General features: G+C 46.8%; 2 protein-coding genes across 3 annotated transcripts in view; one reads left to right on the top strand and one right to left on the bottom strand.

The window, feature by feature from the left end:
- Positions 1–97: 97 nt before the first annotated feature.
- On the bottom strand, positions 98–8,758 carry ajuba (ajuba LIM protein). Of its 2 annotated transcripts, XM_069718967.1 has the most exons (9): positions 5,991–8,758; positions 4,906–5,037; positions 3,312–3,437; positions 3,164–3,231; positions 2,921–2,983; positions 1,511–1,641; positions 1,256–1,307; positions 810–878; positions 98–667 (listed from the first exon to the last, which is right to left on the bottom strand). In XM_069718967.1, exons 1-9 carry the CDS (start codon positions 7,540–7,542, stop codon positions 536–538), a joined length of 2,325 nt encoding a protein of 774 aa, XP_069575068.1. In that variant the 5' UTR covers positions 7,543–8,758; the 3' UTR covers positions 98–535. The 2 variants fall into 2 exon arrangements, with proteins under 2 accessions (XP_069575068.1, XP_069575067.1); XM_069718966.1 differs by lacking the exon at positions 4,906–5,037 and having other exon boundaries at positions 3,312–3,413.
- Positions 8,759–12,081: 3,323 nt separating this feature from the next.
- The window catches only part of mrpl52 (mitochondrial ribosomal protein L52), a 3,068-nt gene continuing 2,197 nt past the window's right edge, over positions 12,082–12,952 (top strand). The window contains exons 1-3 of the mRNA XM_069718957.1: positions 12,082–12,148; positions 12,437–12,506; positions 12,942–12,952. The exon at positions 12,942–12,952 is cut by the window's right edge and continues 57 nt beyond it. Of these exons, the coding sequence (XP_069575058.1) occupies positions 12,115–12,148; positions 12,437–12,506; positions 12,942–12,952 (115 nt within the window). The 5' untranslated portion in view covers positions 12,082–12,114. The remainder of the gene's footprint in view (positions 12,149–12,436; positions 12,507–12,941) is intronic.

The raw sequence follows: 12,952 nt of genomic DNA, 5'->3' as shown, positions 1-12,952 counted from the left end.
GGACGTTTTTGTTTTCATACATCACGACCCGACGGCTGAGGAAGAGTTTTCATCTTCATCAGTTTCGGTTTTAGTTGCACTAAAGAACACAATTGTCTTGAGCTCGAATGAAAATATTTATTACAACATACAGAAATGACAGTAATGTTTTCCCCAACTTGTACAGATTCACGTAACAAATCTCTTACAGTAATTTAAGTGCAAAATGTTTGCTAGCAATAATGTATGTACAAAACAGTTCAGCAAAATCCCTTGTTCTTCTACAGCAAACAGTAGCCACGTTGGAGTAAAAAAAAAGCAGTAGTTTCTTCTCTGTTCCCTTTAAACTATGGTACAGTAATAGTAGAGGAAGTACAGCAGGCAGCAGACGGGACCGACCCAAGTCCAGATGATGGAGAACTGAAAATGTCTTAATATCAGCAGGTTCATCTTTTAAGACCGAAGCAGAAGCACGAGAGACGACGACGGCACGTCAAGACCAGCTTTTCTTTCTTTTTCTTTCTTCTTTTAAACTCCGCAGCTGCATAGAGGAAGATCAGTGTGTGTTGTGAGGGGGAATGTTGTGTGTGGCGCACGCTCTGCTCATGTGACAGGAGTGGCAGAGGAGATGAGAGTCCAGAGGGAAGCACTGCGAGCCGGGCTTATCGGAGAGCTGCTTGCCACACTCCTGAGAGGAAGGAACAGATAGAGGAGAGGAAGGAACGCCGACAGGAAGTGAGGTCAGTCGGCAAAGCACTTCGGAACAAAAGTCACAGCGCTGCAATTTGGTTAGAAAATAAGTTTGAGGTTGTCGGCTGGAGACGGCTCACCTCGCAGTGGTAGCACTCGAAGTGATAGTCCTTGTTCATGGACACGACCCTGAGGATCTCCTCGCTGCCCTGAGACACGGGAAGAAGGAAGATGTCAGCCGAGTCCCGGTTCGTTAAACAAACAGGAAACCGCTTCTTTTTATTACGAGGCTCAAAAGTTTGCTTTGGAAAACTGACTAAAAAGTTATACAAGACACAAAGAGGAAATGAATTACAAAATAATCTGTTCATCTGTTTGTACCCAAACTTTTAAGTTGTGCAAAAATAAATCTTGAAAGTTTTCTGCACGTTTCTTTTTTTCTCAAAATAAATCAACAAATTTCTCATTTGTTGAAAGATGAGTTCTGATTCTGATCTCTCCTGTTTAAAGCAGATGTTTCATTTTTGCTTGGTTCAAACTGAAGACAAAATCAATCTCTTGATATAAAGAACAAACACTGACTCACCTCAGTAGGTAAGATGGGTTGTAAACAGGCAGCGCACTTCGGAGCAAAAGTCCTTCAGCACGACAGGAGAAAGTTTATTTACTCGACATCAAAAAGCACAAAATACCTTCATAGCTCACTTTCATGTCATAATTTGGACGTTAAGCTAAAAAAAAATATTTTTGTTCACCCATAAATGTGGATAAATGTGAGTTTAACAATTTACTGCACGATATCCGTGTTGTATGTTTCGTGTTAATAGACACGGAGTCTCACTTGTTGTAGTCTGTGACGCAGTAGATGTTGCTGTGCTGGTCGACGGTGAACGGCACCCCGTCCAGAGCCTTTGAGCAAACCACGCAGCGGAAACAGCCGGGATGGTACGAGTTCCCGAGAGCCTGCAGGATCTGAGGAGGACCAGCGGTAGCAGAAGTAAGTCCAGAGATTTCACAGTGAATGTGTGTTTTTAGGTTCACGTATTTACAGATATGCATAGAAATATTGAAAAGTTTTCAGGGACAATTTTTCAATTGTTTTTCTTGCTAGTTTTCCTGTTTGATTGGTTTTATTTGACGTTTTCCTTTTCGAAGTATTTAGTCTGAGACACACTGAGAATTAACTTTAATTCTAATCGTTACAGAATCCTTTTTTTTTAGCTCCATTTGTGGTCTCTACCAACACCAGAGAGTAAGATACACTAAACGATGCGAGAGCAGCGAGTGGGAACCAAAACAGAAAAGAAGTTCTGAGTCGGACAATTAATGAACTGAAACGTGCTTTAAAAATTAAAACCATAAATCTGAGGTGAGCTTCAGAATCAGGTGATAAACCTCTTGTAGTTTCAGTGTAATAATAACCTGCAGTGTTATTATAACCCACCCCAAAAAATAATAATAATAATTATATCTGCTTTAATGACATAGCTGCATGATCACTGATTACCGCACTGCCCTGCCAACATCTTTGACGTTTAAGCAGTGATCCAGCATAGATCAAAGAGCAGTCAATGGGAGTCATAAGAATAAACTTTAATAAGTATTATTATTACTTTATTTGGGCCACAAACAACTCAAAGCAGCAATATTTCCATTTTAACCTACAAAGTCTCAGAAATGCTTTTTTTTCTTCTTCTTCCCTTAAACCAATGAGTTATTGAGGGAAAAACATTTGTGGCCTTAAAACTTGGATGGGGTTAAGCCACTCATGCCACACTGACAGCCTTCTATTTATATTATGGGTATTATGTGGTTCAAATATGGTGAAAAAAAAAAAAAGTTTGAAGATAATCACTGCAGAGCCTCGTTTCTTTATTTATCAAAAACCCAAGGCAAACATTCCAGAGAAAATCTGGCGTGGGAAACCGAAGAGGAGCCGACAGAAAGACGTCACCGTGTTTGTCTGAGGAGTTTTTCATGGGAATTCTGGGAAATGTAGGAAACTATGAAAATTTAAAAAAAAATGACTCGAGGGCAGGTTCAAGATCAGAGCGTTCATCGGCGTATATTTATTTAACTCTAACGTAAGACTGAAGTCTTTAGGAGGGTTTGTGCCCCTCTTTATGTGGCATGTGCACACACACACACACACACACACACACACACACACACACACACACACACACACACACACACACACACACACACACACACACACACACACACACACACACACACACACAGCCCTCACCTGTTCCAGAATAAGGTGACCACACACACTACACTTCTCAGCAGCAGCCTGAAATCCCGAAAACTGTAATTAAAACAAAGAGATTAGGAAAAGCAAAGACCTTTGACTGTGTGTGTGTGTGTGTGTGTGTGTGTGTGTGTGTGTGTGTGTGTGTGTGTGTGTGTGTGTGTGTGTGTGTGTGTGTGTGTGTGTGTGTGTGTGTGTGTGGTGGATGACAAAACAGTCTGTGACCTCAACTCTTACCATGTAATCCTCTTTACAGTACACAGAGCCGCTGACATTGTAGAAGTCCTTGTTTCTGAGGGTGCGTCCTGCGGAGCGACAGAAGCGGAGGACGACGAGTCAGCACGATAACATCAAGACATGTTAATAGTTTAGGGGGTATACTCACCGCAGGACACGCAGGTGAAGCAGCGTGTGTGGTAGAGGCTGTCCAGAGCCTGGCACGCATTGTCCGCCCCGTACACGCCTTTCCCACACTTTACACAGGTTCCTGAACACACACACACACACACACACACACACACACACACACACACACACACACACACACACACACACACACACACACACACACACACACATTTAGTGGAGGAACTGTGTTTACGACACATTCCAGGAGGATGTGTCTGAAATCCACATGAGGTGTCAACACTTGTAAATCCTCTGCTCTGGGATTTTCCCGCCGTTAAAACCCGGTTCCCCGGTTACCGGCTGGTTCCCCGGTTACCGGCTGGTTCCCCGGTTACCGGCTGGTTCCCCGGTTACCGGCTGGTTCCCCGGTTACCGGCTGGTTCCCCGGTTACCGGCCGGTTGCTCATCCACTCCACCGTCTCTATTATTCAAAGGGAAACTCCACCGGATCTCATTATTTATTTTGTTTTTTGGCAGCACTTCCAGAAAAATACGATGACTGTTTCTTTCTTCAGGGAGTTTTGAGTCGAGTCTTTTTAATTTCACCTTAAACCTTCACGTTTGGAGGTTTAAACACGAAGGCACCTTTTTTCCCTTCACGCTGGGACACTCAACTACACAAGTAGTGAATTACAACTATTATCCAATCAGACAAGTCATATCTTCCCCATTAAATATTGATAACCCAACATTCCTTCAGTTATTTCTGAGGTCTAAAGTCTCCGCTGATGATTATTGTCACAACCACGAAGGTAAATAATCAACTTTTTCGGGGTCAAAATCACCATAAGTTTGAATTTCAGCTGTGGAAAAATGTCGTAGTCACCGGACTGAATGTAAAGTGGAAAAGTGGTCTGAGCTTTGACTCCTGTGATCTATTTAAAGCGCCGGCCGGAGTTTTTTTTTTTTTAATGTGGCAGCGTCTCACAAATCAAGAATTCTTTCACTCTGCTGCTGCGAGCTGGAAACGGTCGCTTCGATGTTCAGGAGCTCTGCCAAACCTGGAAAAACCTAAAAGGGCTCCGAGACGCTTAAATATAACGTCTGAAGAAGCGACATGTGGATTACAGGTTGAAGCGACTGGGACCGAGTCTACAGACCATTTTAAACCAGAGTTTTAGACTTCTGTAGAATAAAGCTGAACTCCTCCCGTCGGCGTCGAGGTTTGAGGGACGAAGACGTCGAAGCCGAGCGTTTGTTTCTGAACGTGGTTCCAACGAAGCGCCGACGGTTTCTAAATGAACCTGAAGTCTGTTTGAATGAAACGACTAGAAAAACATCCCGCTGGAGCGCAGCCAGACACGAAGAGCACACGTGTCATTAAAGCTCGGCGCGCTTCCAAACTTATAAACTGTTTGTTTCCTTTTCTTTACATCAAACCGATTCATTTACTATAAAAAGACAAATTACGCAACGACATCAGAATCTCAGCTTCACGGGACACGAACAAAAAACATCACGTTTTTTAGGATTAAATTAGAATTTTTTTTGTTTTGCTTTGCTCAGCGTTACACCTTCACACAAGTGTGTGTGTGTGTGTGTGTGTGTGTGTGTGTGTGTGTGTGTGTGTGTGTGTGTGGCGTCTGTCTTCACGGCTTCATGAGCGTCTGATTTCTCACTTAATGGCTGAGGAGAGTACAGTATTGTATGTCCCCTCCAGGCACACATACCTGAGCAGACAAACAGGCTGCAGCACACCGCCCCTGCACACGCCAAGGCAGCATTACACACACACACACACACACACACACACACACACACACATGACTCACACACACACATGACTCACACACACACAGCGTTACTGTGGCCTGAAGTCACTGGAGGGGGAAACACACCCTGCCACAGAAACAATATACACACTAACACACATCCATAACACACTCCTGCCCTGCTACACACACACACACACACACACACACACACACACACACACACACACACACACACACACACACACACACACACACACACACACACGGAGCCCTAATCTTGTGACTCAGTAATGGTGAGAGCTGTGTTTATATGCAACCATGTAATTTGTGTCTGAGTGTTACAGCAGGATTTTGCCGTTTAACGCTGCGTCGTCCCGCCGGGTGCAGCGACGCCTCAAACATCTGCCTCAAACATCTGCCCAGGTGTTTTGGACACAGGTGTGAGCCTCAGTCAATATTCACACACCTGTTCTCTTTTTTTTTTTTTTTCATGTCTTGTTTCCTACGAGCTCCTTGTTCTTTTCCTCTTTAGTCAAACAAGTCTCCTTGTCTGGACCCCCCCCCCCCTCTACCCCGCCCCTCTCTAGCCCCCACCCCCACCCCCACCACTCCCCTTTATGCTTTGTGTTATGACCCTGCATGTCCCTGCAGGTTCCCATGGCACCATCCATCTATCCATACGCTCTTTCAACTATTAATCTGTCCATCCATCCATGCAGCCCTTTCATTTACAGAGAAACCTGTGATCCGACACCGGCAACGACCCGGTGAGGTGAGGTGGTGCTGCCCGACCCGGTGAGGTGAGGTGGTGCTGCCCGACCCGCCGCACCGTTACCAACAAACAGGATGTCGTGTCTGAACGGTCGCTCGGATTTCAAGTTGTGTTTTTTACAGTTTACGATCGAGCCTGAAAACTATTATAAAAATAAAAGTGATCTCACCAAAGAACTCCTGGCGGTTTTCCACACCGTCCCGTCCGGCGCCGACCCCGCCGTCCTCCTGCGGTTTGACCGGACCCGCAGCCGAGGACGGCGCCATCGTGGCTGCGCCCGGTTTGGAGAGCGCCGTCAGGGCGAGCGACTGCTCCTTCAGCCTCAGACCCTCCAGCAGCCCGTCGCCTTCCAACGCCGCGTCTCTCAGCAGAAGTCGAGTCAGCTCCTCCTGGTACCGGGTGCCGGGCAGGTCCGAGTACCGGGCCCTCTCTCCCGCGGGCCCGGCCTCTTTGCCTCTCACCCCCCCGGCCTGATGCTCATCCCACCACTCCGGACCCGCCCGGTAGCACGTCGCCGCTGGACTTCCTACCGCGGGCGGGTAGGAGTGCCGGCTGTCGTGCGCCCCCGGACGCATCCCTCCGTCCAGGTACTGAGTCCAGGCCTCGACGGGCGTCACGGCGGCCCGGCCCGGAGCTCCGTAGCCGGCCGCGGAGCCTCCGGCGTGCAGGGAGGGCGACTGCTGCTGCAGAGGGAGGCCGCCGGACGCCGAGTAGCGCGAGTCGTAGCCCAGGCTGATGCCGCTGGTCCGGTTGCTGCTGCAGCGGCTCCCCATGGGGCTCCCCCCTCCTCCCCCGCTGGCCGTGCTGGAGGCGAAGCTGGACCTGGGGCTGACCAGCACCGACTCCTGGAGGCTGAACGACGAGCACGGGCTCAGGGTCGGTCCCGGCGGGTAGAAGAAGCCTCCCCCTACAACTCCTCCGGTCATGTGGGGGGGGTGGGAGAGGGACGCCGGCCTGGTGCTCTCCCACAGCTCGCTGCCCGTACTCTGCCGTTTGTAGAACAGAGCCTCCTGGAGCGACAGCCGTTTGTGCCTCTCGGGCTCAGAGAGGTAGCCGGGCTCCGCCAGGCCGCCTCTGGGAGCCGACCCGTAACCGACGGCGGCCGGGTACGGAGGAGGAACCGAGAGAGGAGGCGGCTGGGAGAGGAGCTGCTGCCGCTTCACCAGCTGCTGGAGCTCCAGCGAGTAGCGCCGCTGGTTGAGGGACCCCTTGGAGCCGAACGCTCCCAGAGGGTCGCACTCGGGGCCCAGGCCCGACTCGCGCCTCAGGTGGAAGTCCACGCCTTCGCCCAGGTAGCAGGAGGCCCGCTGCTGCGGCGAGGGGCGCCTCAGCGGTGCCAAGGTGGAGGGGTGGAGCGGCGGCTCGCCGTCACCCACCGTGGAGGAGGGAGGTGCCGTGGTCAGGAGCTGAGATGGAGGCATTCCCATCCCTCCTCCTCCTCCTCCTCCTCCTCCTCCTCTCCCACTCGCTGGAACACATGGATCGCTTGCGGTTGCAGAGGCAAGCGAGAACTGGCCGGGTCTGGAGGGCGAGGCCGCTGCCGAGCTGGGAGCCGGCGGCAGACCGCTGCCCCCTCCGCCGCCCGCCGAGATGCCGGCGTTGGCGTTGCTGTTATTAGAGTTGCTGGCAGAGTCCTGCTTCTTCTTTGAGCTGCTGAATTTCACGCTGCCCGAGTCCGTCAGCTTTAACTTCTCCAGTAACTTGCTGATGGGCCTGTCCATGATGAAGCCCTTCCTGCTGCTCGGGTAGATTTAAAACCTCACCGCTCCCGTATGTTACAGATTAACGTGCTCTCATACAGTGTAAGTTACAGCAGAACAGTTTTCCTCCTTTCGGCACTTGAAATGTCAGTTTTTAGATTCTGAAGTGAGAAACTTAAAAAGCAGCCTTGAATCTAACTCAAAGCTCCCAAAAACAACAACAACAACAACAAAAGGACCTCTTATATACAAACACAATAAATACAGAAGAGATAAATAAGACCTTTACGACATTTTAGGGTAGTTACATGACTTAAGTCCTCCGAGTCATCTGCTTGGTCCTCGTGTGGAAAGTCCACGCGCACAGGTAGGATGTGAACCCATGAGATTAGGAGGCAGTGAAGGACCCGAAAACAGAAGGACACCACCCGTCCGGGACGTCTGCGTGCCCTATGGTCGCGGAGGGCCTCCTTTGTGGACCCTCATGGGGCTCCACAGCTGCATCTTCTCTGTTCGGGGAAACAACACCGGAGTTAAAAGTCGGTTTGAAAGTTATCCGGTTTGGAGGCTGGTGGCTTTCTTTGCTCTTCTCTTCTTTAAATCACGAAGCGGAGCTTCAGCAGGATGCAGCCGACCGCCGCTTCATGCGGGTCCAGTGGAGACGAGGACATAAACCCGGCTGGTGCTCAGATAGACTCACCCGACTCCTGCCGTTCATCTCAGGACCGAAACGTGCTCGGAAAAAGTCCAAAAAACCCAACACCGGGGTTCCCTTCGACTTTAGGACCACAAGAAACAACACACACGACCGGGAGCGGGACCCGTCCGGCAGCACGTCCGTCCGGCTCTGCTCGGCTGCTTTTTGATCATCCCCGTTTAAAAAAAGAGAGAAAGAAAGAAAGAAAGAAAGAAAGAAAGAAAGAAAGAAAGAAAGAGAGAGAGAGAGAGAGAGAGAGAGAGAGAGAGAGAGAGAGAGAGAGAGAGAGAGAAAGCAGGATCCCGTCCGGGACTCGGTCAGCTCGGAGCGGACAAGTTTGGAGACGGAGACGGAAATGAGGGAAAGCGGCGCCGTTACGGTCCCATCCCAGCGGACCGGTGCCGGACGGAACGAGTCGCTCGAGATGAACAGAACCTCCCCGTGCTGCACCGCACGGTCGACAACTTTGTTTCTTTCTTTCTTCCCCCTAAATAATTACTTACCTCCCCCTCTTTTTTTAACATGAGTGTCGAGCTACGTACGAAGGCGACGGCGAGTTCCGGTTGTGGCTTTTCAAAATGAACTCCTTCCTGTCAGCCGTTATATTCAATTTACACAAAAATAACTCAAATAATTTGCTTTTTTTGAGTTTTAGTTTCACTTAATATACAACATTATACTTATCTCTATTTTCTATTAAAAAAAATTCAGTCGTTAACTCCCCCAAAATGCTTATTTATTTACTAACATTTCAGAAGTAGTCAGTGCACTTGCTTTTATTTTGAAGGTGGAATCACCTAGCGACCGTTACTCTGCGTTCTATTGGTGCGTTCAGCTTGACGCGTCACTGTTTCCTTTATGAACCAGCGGCGGCTCGTTTCCCCCAGCGGGCCGGGACACCTTTCCACCAGCCACCGTCGTGTCGTCATTCAGACGCAAAAACTGCCCAGAGGACGAGACTTACACAAAATAATTATCAAAACAAATTAAAAAATACTATTTCCTGTTTACCTTCCACCTTGGAAGTTGTGATTAAAAAATAAATAACAGCTGGGTGTTAGATTTTTTTTTTTTTAATTTTTTGTCATCATTTGTCAAAACAAGATGACAAAAATGCTTCTGCCATCTTAAATGAACACTTCAACCTGCTTATCCACTGCTGAGGTCATGTCTAAAGTGGTGGAAGCAGTAATCAGAGCCTCCAAGTATAAATAGATTTTCCATACTTCCACTCTGCATCTAAAATCTCACTCAAGTAACATGACATAAGCTTTAGCTTTAACTCATTGTGCCAAGAAGGTATTATAATTCTGCACGAGCACGACTGATGCAATAAGACACCAACTTCATTTGCACATCGTTGCCGTATGTCTGGTTTTCCTCCTGAACATTTCGATATGTTTGATGTTTAGTTTATATTGTGCTCTCCATGTGTTCTGCAGGGTTTATTCGGCCCTGAGTGGCTCTGGAAGTGGCCACTAACCATCTGGTTACTGTTTATAGTGATGGTGCTCTGGATGTGGCTGCGGCTTGGCCAACAGCTTCAACTTTAAAATGACCACCAAAACATTTATTTTTCACCAGAAAAGAATCTTATTTTAAAATGTCTCTTTTTCAGATGAAACTTTAGCCAGAACGAAACATACTGCGTTCATTTTCTTTTGTGCAGTAAACTGTAAAAGGCTACAGTCTAAATTATTATTATTATTATTATTAAAGCCATTAGTGGAAAGTAAATACATTTAAGTCCAATTTGAAGGTTGTTTTTTCTTTTTACTCCACCGCAAGTAAGAAAAAAATATAGCACTTTTTACACCATTATTTAATACTTTATAGGTTTATTTACTTTTCACAATACAATTTTCCTTATTTACTACATATGACACACTGTCTACCCAAAATCATATAACTGCTACAAAAGAGTGCATACATGCAATGGATTAATCATACATGAATATAATATTCAATACAGTTTAATAATAGAACTCATTGTTTTGTTTACAGGCTCACTAAGACATTTAGTTCTTCGTAAATAAAGTTTTAAATTGCCACCCACTGTTTTAAACATTTTTAAGCGCCATTATTCAACATGTACGGTGAACAACTGCGCGGTTTGGGCGACGGCCCTTCTTTGTTGTACCACCAGCCTGAGGAATGCGCGGAGGGAGACGACGCGGTGACGCGGCGGGTGAATTTTTTCGGCGTGTCTGAGTTCTCCAAGGACGATGCAGAGTAAACATCCCGCTACTATTTCAGGACTGGCCGGCACTAGTCACAGCCGATTCCGGCCGTTTTGTGGCAGTTAACGGACACACCAAACACACACACACACACGCGCACGCACACACACACACACACACACACACACACACACACACACACACACACACACACACACACACACACAAGCCCCGATAAAGTATCTTCACTGGCGTGTTTGGATAGGCTCGAGGCTCGGTGCGCCCCGGAGCCCCTCCAGACGGAGCCCCCTCCAGACCGAGCCCCCTCCAGACCGAGCCCCCTCCAGACGGAGCCCCCTCCAGACCGAGCCCCCTCCAGACGGAGCCCCCTCCAGACGGAGCCCCCTCCAGACCGAGCCCCCTCCAGACCGAGCCCCCTCCAGACCGAGCCCCCTCCAGACCGAGCCCCCTCCAGACCGAGCCCCCTCCAGACCGAGCCCCCTCCAGACGGAGCCCCCTCCAGACCGAGCCTTTCATGGCCCCTGCGGTTCGCCGGAGTCCTGCAGCAGCAGCAGCCTCTGCAGACTCTGGCGTTCACCTCAGGCTGCGAGTGGGAACTTGTCTGAAAAGCTAACAGAGAAATTCTTCAGGGCTTAGTGTCGGAGCTGTTCATGCAAAAACAATACTTTGAAGATCTGCGAGAGCGGCCGGGTTGTAGTCTGCACTTCTCTACCAGGAAGAAAGGGACAACACGACCTGTCGGTCATGTTCAGGGAAAGGGACGTTATTTCCTTTTACATTTTATTATTGAGTCATTGAGCCGACATGCAAAAAGAGATTTTGAGAAGCCATTTGCATCCATCTGCAAACACGTGGGATCATCAGGTGTCCCATCAGGTGTCCCATCAGGTGTCCCATCAGGTGTCCCATCAGGTGTCCCATCAGGTGTCCCATCAGGTGTCCCATCAGGTGTCCCATCAGGTGTCCCAGGTGTCCCATCAGGTGTCCCATCCAAATGCATTCTCATTCATTTCATCACACATTTGTCTTGTTTTGCACTACTTGTAATGTCTTGTTTTATATCTTGTTGTATGTACTCGATGTGTAACTTTGCTGCTTCGTTTGCCAGGTCAACATTGAAAGAGAAGTTATTTAATCTGTTTTGTTTCCCTGGTTAACGGTTAAATAAATAAGAATAAGAAATATAATATTCCTATTTATTTAGACCCCCAAAACTCGGTAGTTATTCTGTATGTCACTTGTGGTTTTCCTTCAAATAAAAAATAATTTCTTACACTGAGATATTAAAGCCTAAAAATTCAAATTTCTGCAATTTATTCTTCTTGAAACATTAATTTGTGTTATTATTTTTGCATATTTTATCTTATCAGATTGTTAATGTATTCTTATAGGTTAAAAAAAATGAAAAGAAGTTGTTTGCGTGACTGTTTAAAGCAGGAAAACCTTTTTTAAACATGAAACAAAATGAGCAATATAAAAATAAGAACGATACAAATGACAAAAATCACAAACTAAAACCTCATTAAGCCTATAAGTGTTATTTAATTCATTTTAGAAGTAAAACAAAACAAAAAAAAACCAAAAATCCCCTTTTTATTTCCAAACGTCGACTTCTTCTTTGATAATACCGGAACTCATTGACCCTCCGCGCGTCTTCAGCTCCACCTGCCGGTCGGCGCGGAGAAGTGCAGCAGCATGGCGGCTCCCGTCAGGACGTTGTGTTGTTCAGGTGAGACGGAGGTTATCCACGAACCCTCGTGTGTGTGTGTGTGTGTCTTCCGTTTGAACTCCGAAGCAGATTCAGAGGATTTAAAAACATTTGTTTATTCAAGTCGCTGCCTGATTAATTAATTCAGCGAATAAAACACAGAAACGGCGACGAGCAAAGCTAAGGCTAGCTGTTAGCATCCGTTAGCATCCGTTAGCATCCGTTAGCATCTGCAGGTTTTTAACTCCGTGATTAATTCAAATTAAAAGTGTTTGATCGTCTCGGTGTGTTTGTTGTTTTTCTCTCCAGTGTTCAGACTCTCCAGCAGACAGTTGAGCACAACGTGTGGAGTCCGAGCTGGAGAGAAGTGGAGGAAAGAGTGAGAATCAATCAATCAATCAATCAATCAATCAATCAATCAATACATGAATTAATCGATTAATCAAAGTTCAGCTGTTTGAATGATGACTGGATTATTTGTCTTAAACTGCGCTGTAACTTTGATCATGTTAACGTTTTAATAACTTCTGAATGTTTTCTTTTCACTGATGTTTTTAAATGAAACACTTTAAATTCCCTTTTTGTTAAAATGTTCTCAAATAAAACAAATTAAAAGCTTCATTTATACAAGAAACTCTCAGGAGAGGAAGGAGTTGGGCTCGCATCCCCGTCGTCATGGCAACGAGGAGACATGTGGATGAGAGGATGTGTTATTTGCTGTTTTTATAATAAAACGTTTGTGTTTTATATAAATAAATAATTTATTTATCATTTATGTTTTTATAAAACTAAAATCTTTGTTCTGTTTGTGGAGACACGGACTCT

This window comes from Brachyistius frenatus, unplaced genomic scaffold (assembly GCF_029030835.1).
Source record: "Brachyistius frenatus isolate BFR_SWC_R1_liver_20210118 unplaced genomic scaffold, ASM2903083v1 Contig_203, whole genome shotgun sequence".
Classification (NCBI taxonomy): Eukaryota; Metazoa; Chordata; class Actinopteri; family Embiotocidae; genus Brachyistius; species Brachyistius frenatus.
Note: the sequence above shows the minus strand (reverse complement) of the source record. Positions and strands in the feature narration are given on the sequence as shown.

Bases quoted from the DNA above. Each gene is read 5' to 3' on its own strand.
- ajuba (XM_069718967.1), bottom strand. From the start codon at position 7,542: ATGGACAGGCCCATCAGCAAGTTACTGGAGAAGTTAAAGCTGACGGAC. The intron at 5,038-5,990 runs GTGAGATCACTT...TGGCGTGTGCAG, and splicing joins AAACCGCCAGGAGTTCTTTG to GGGCGGTGTGCTGCAGCCTG. The intron at 1,642-2,920 runs GTGAGGGCTGTG...GGTCCTCCTCAG, and splicing joins GTCACCTTATTCTGGAACAG to ATCCTGCAGGCTCTCGGGAA.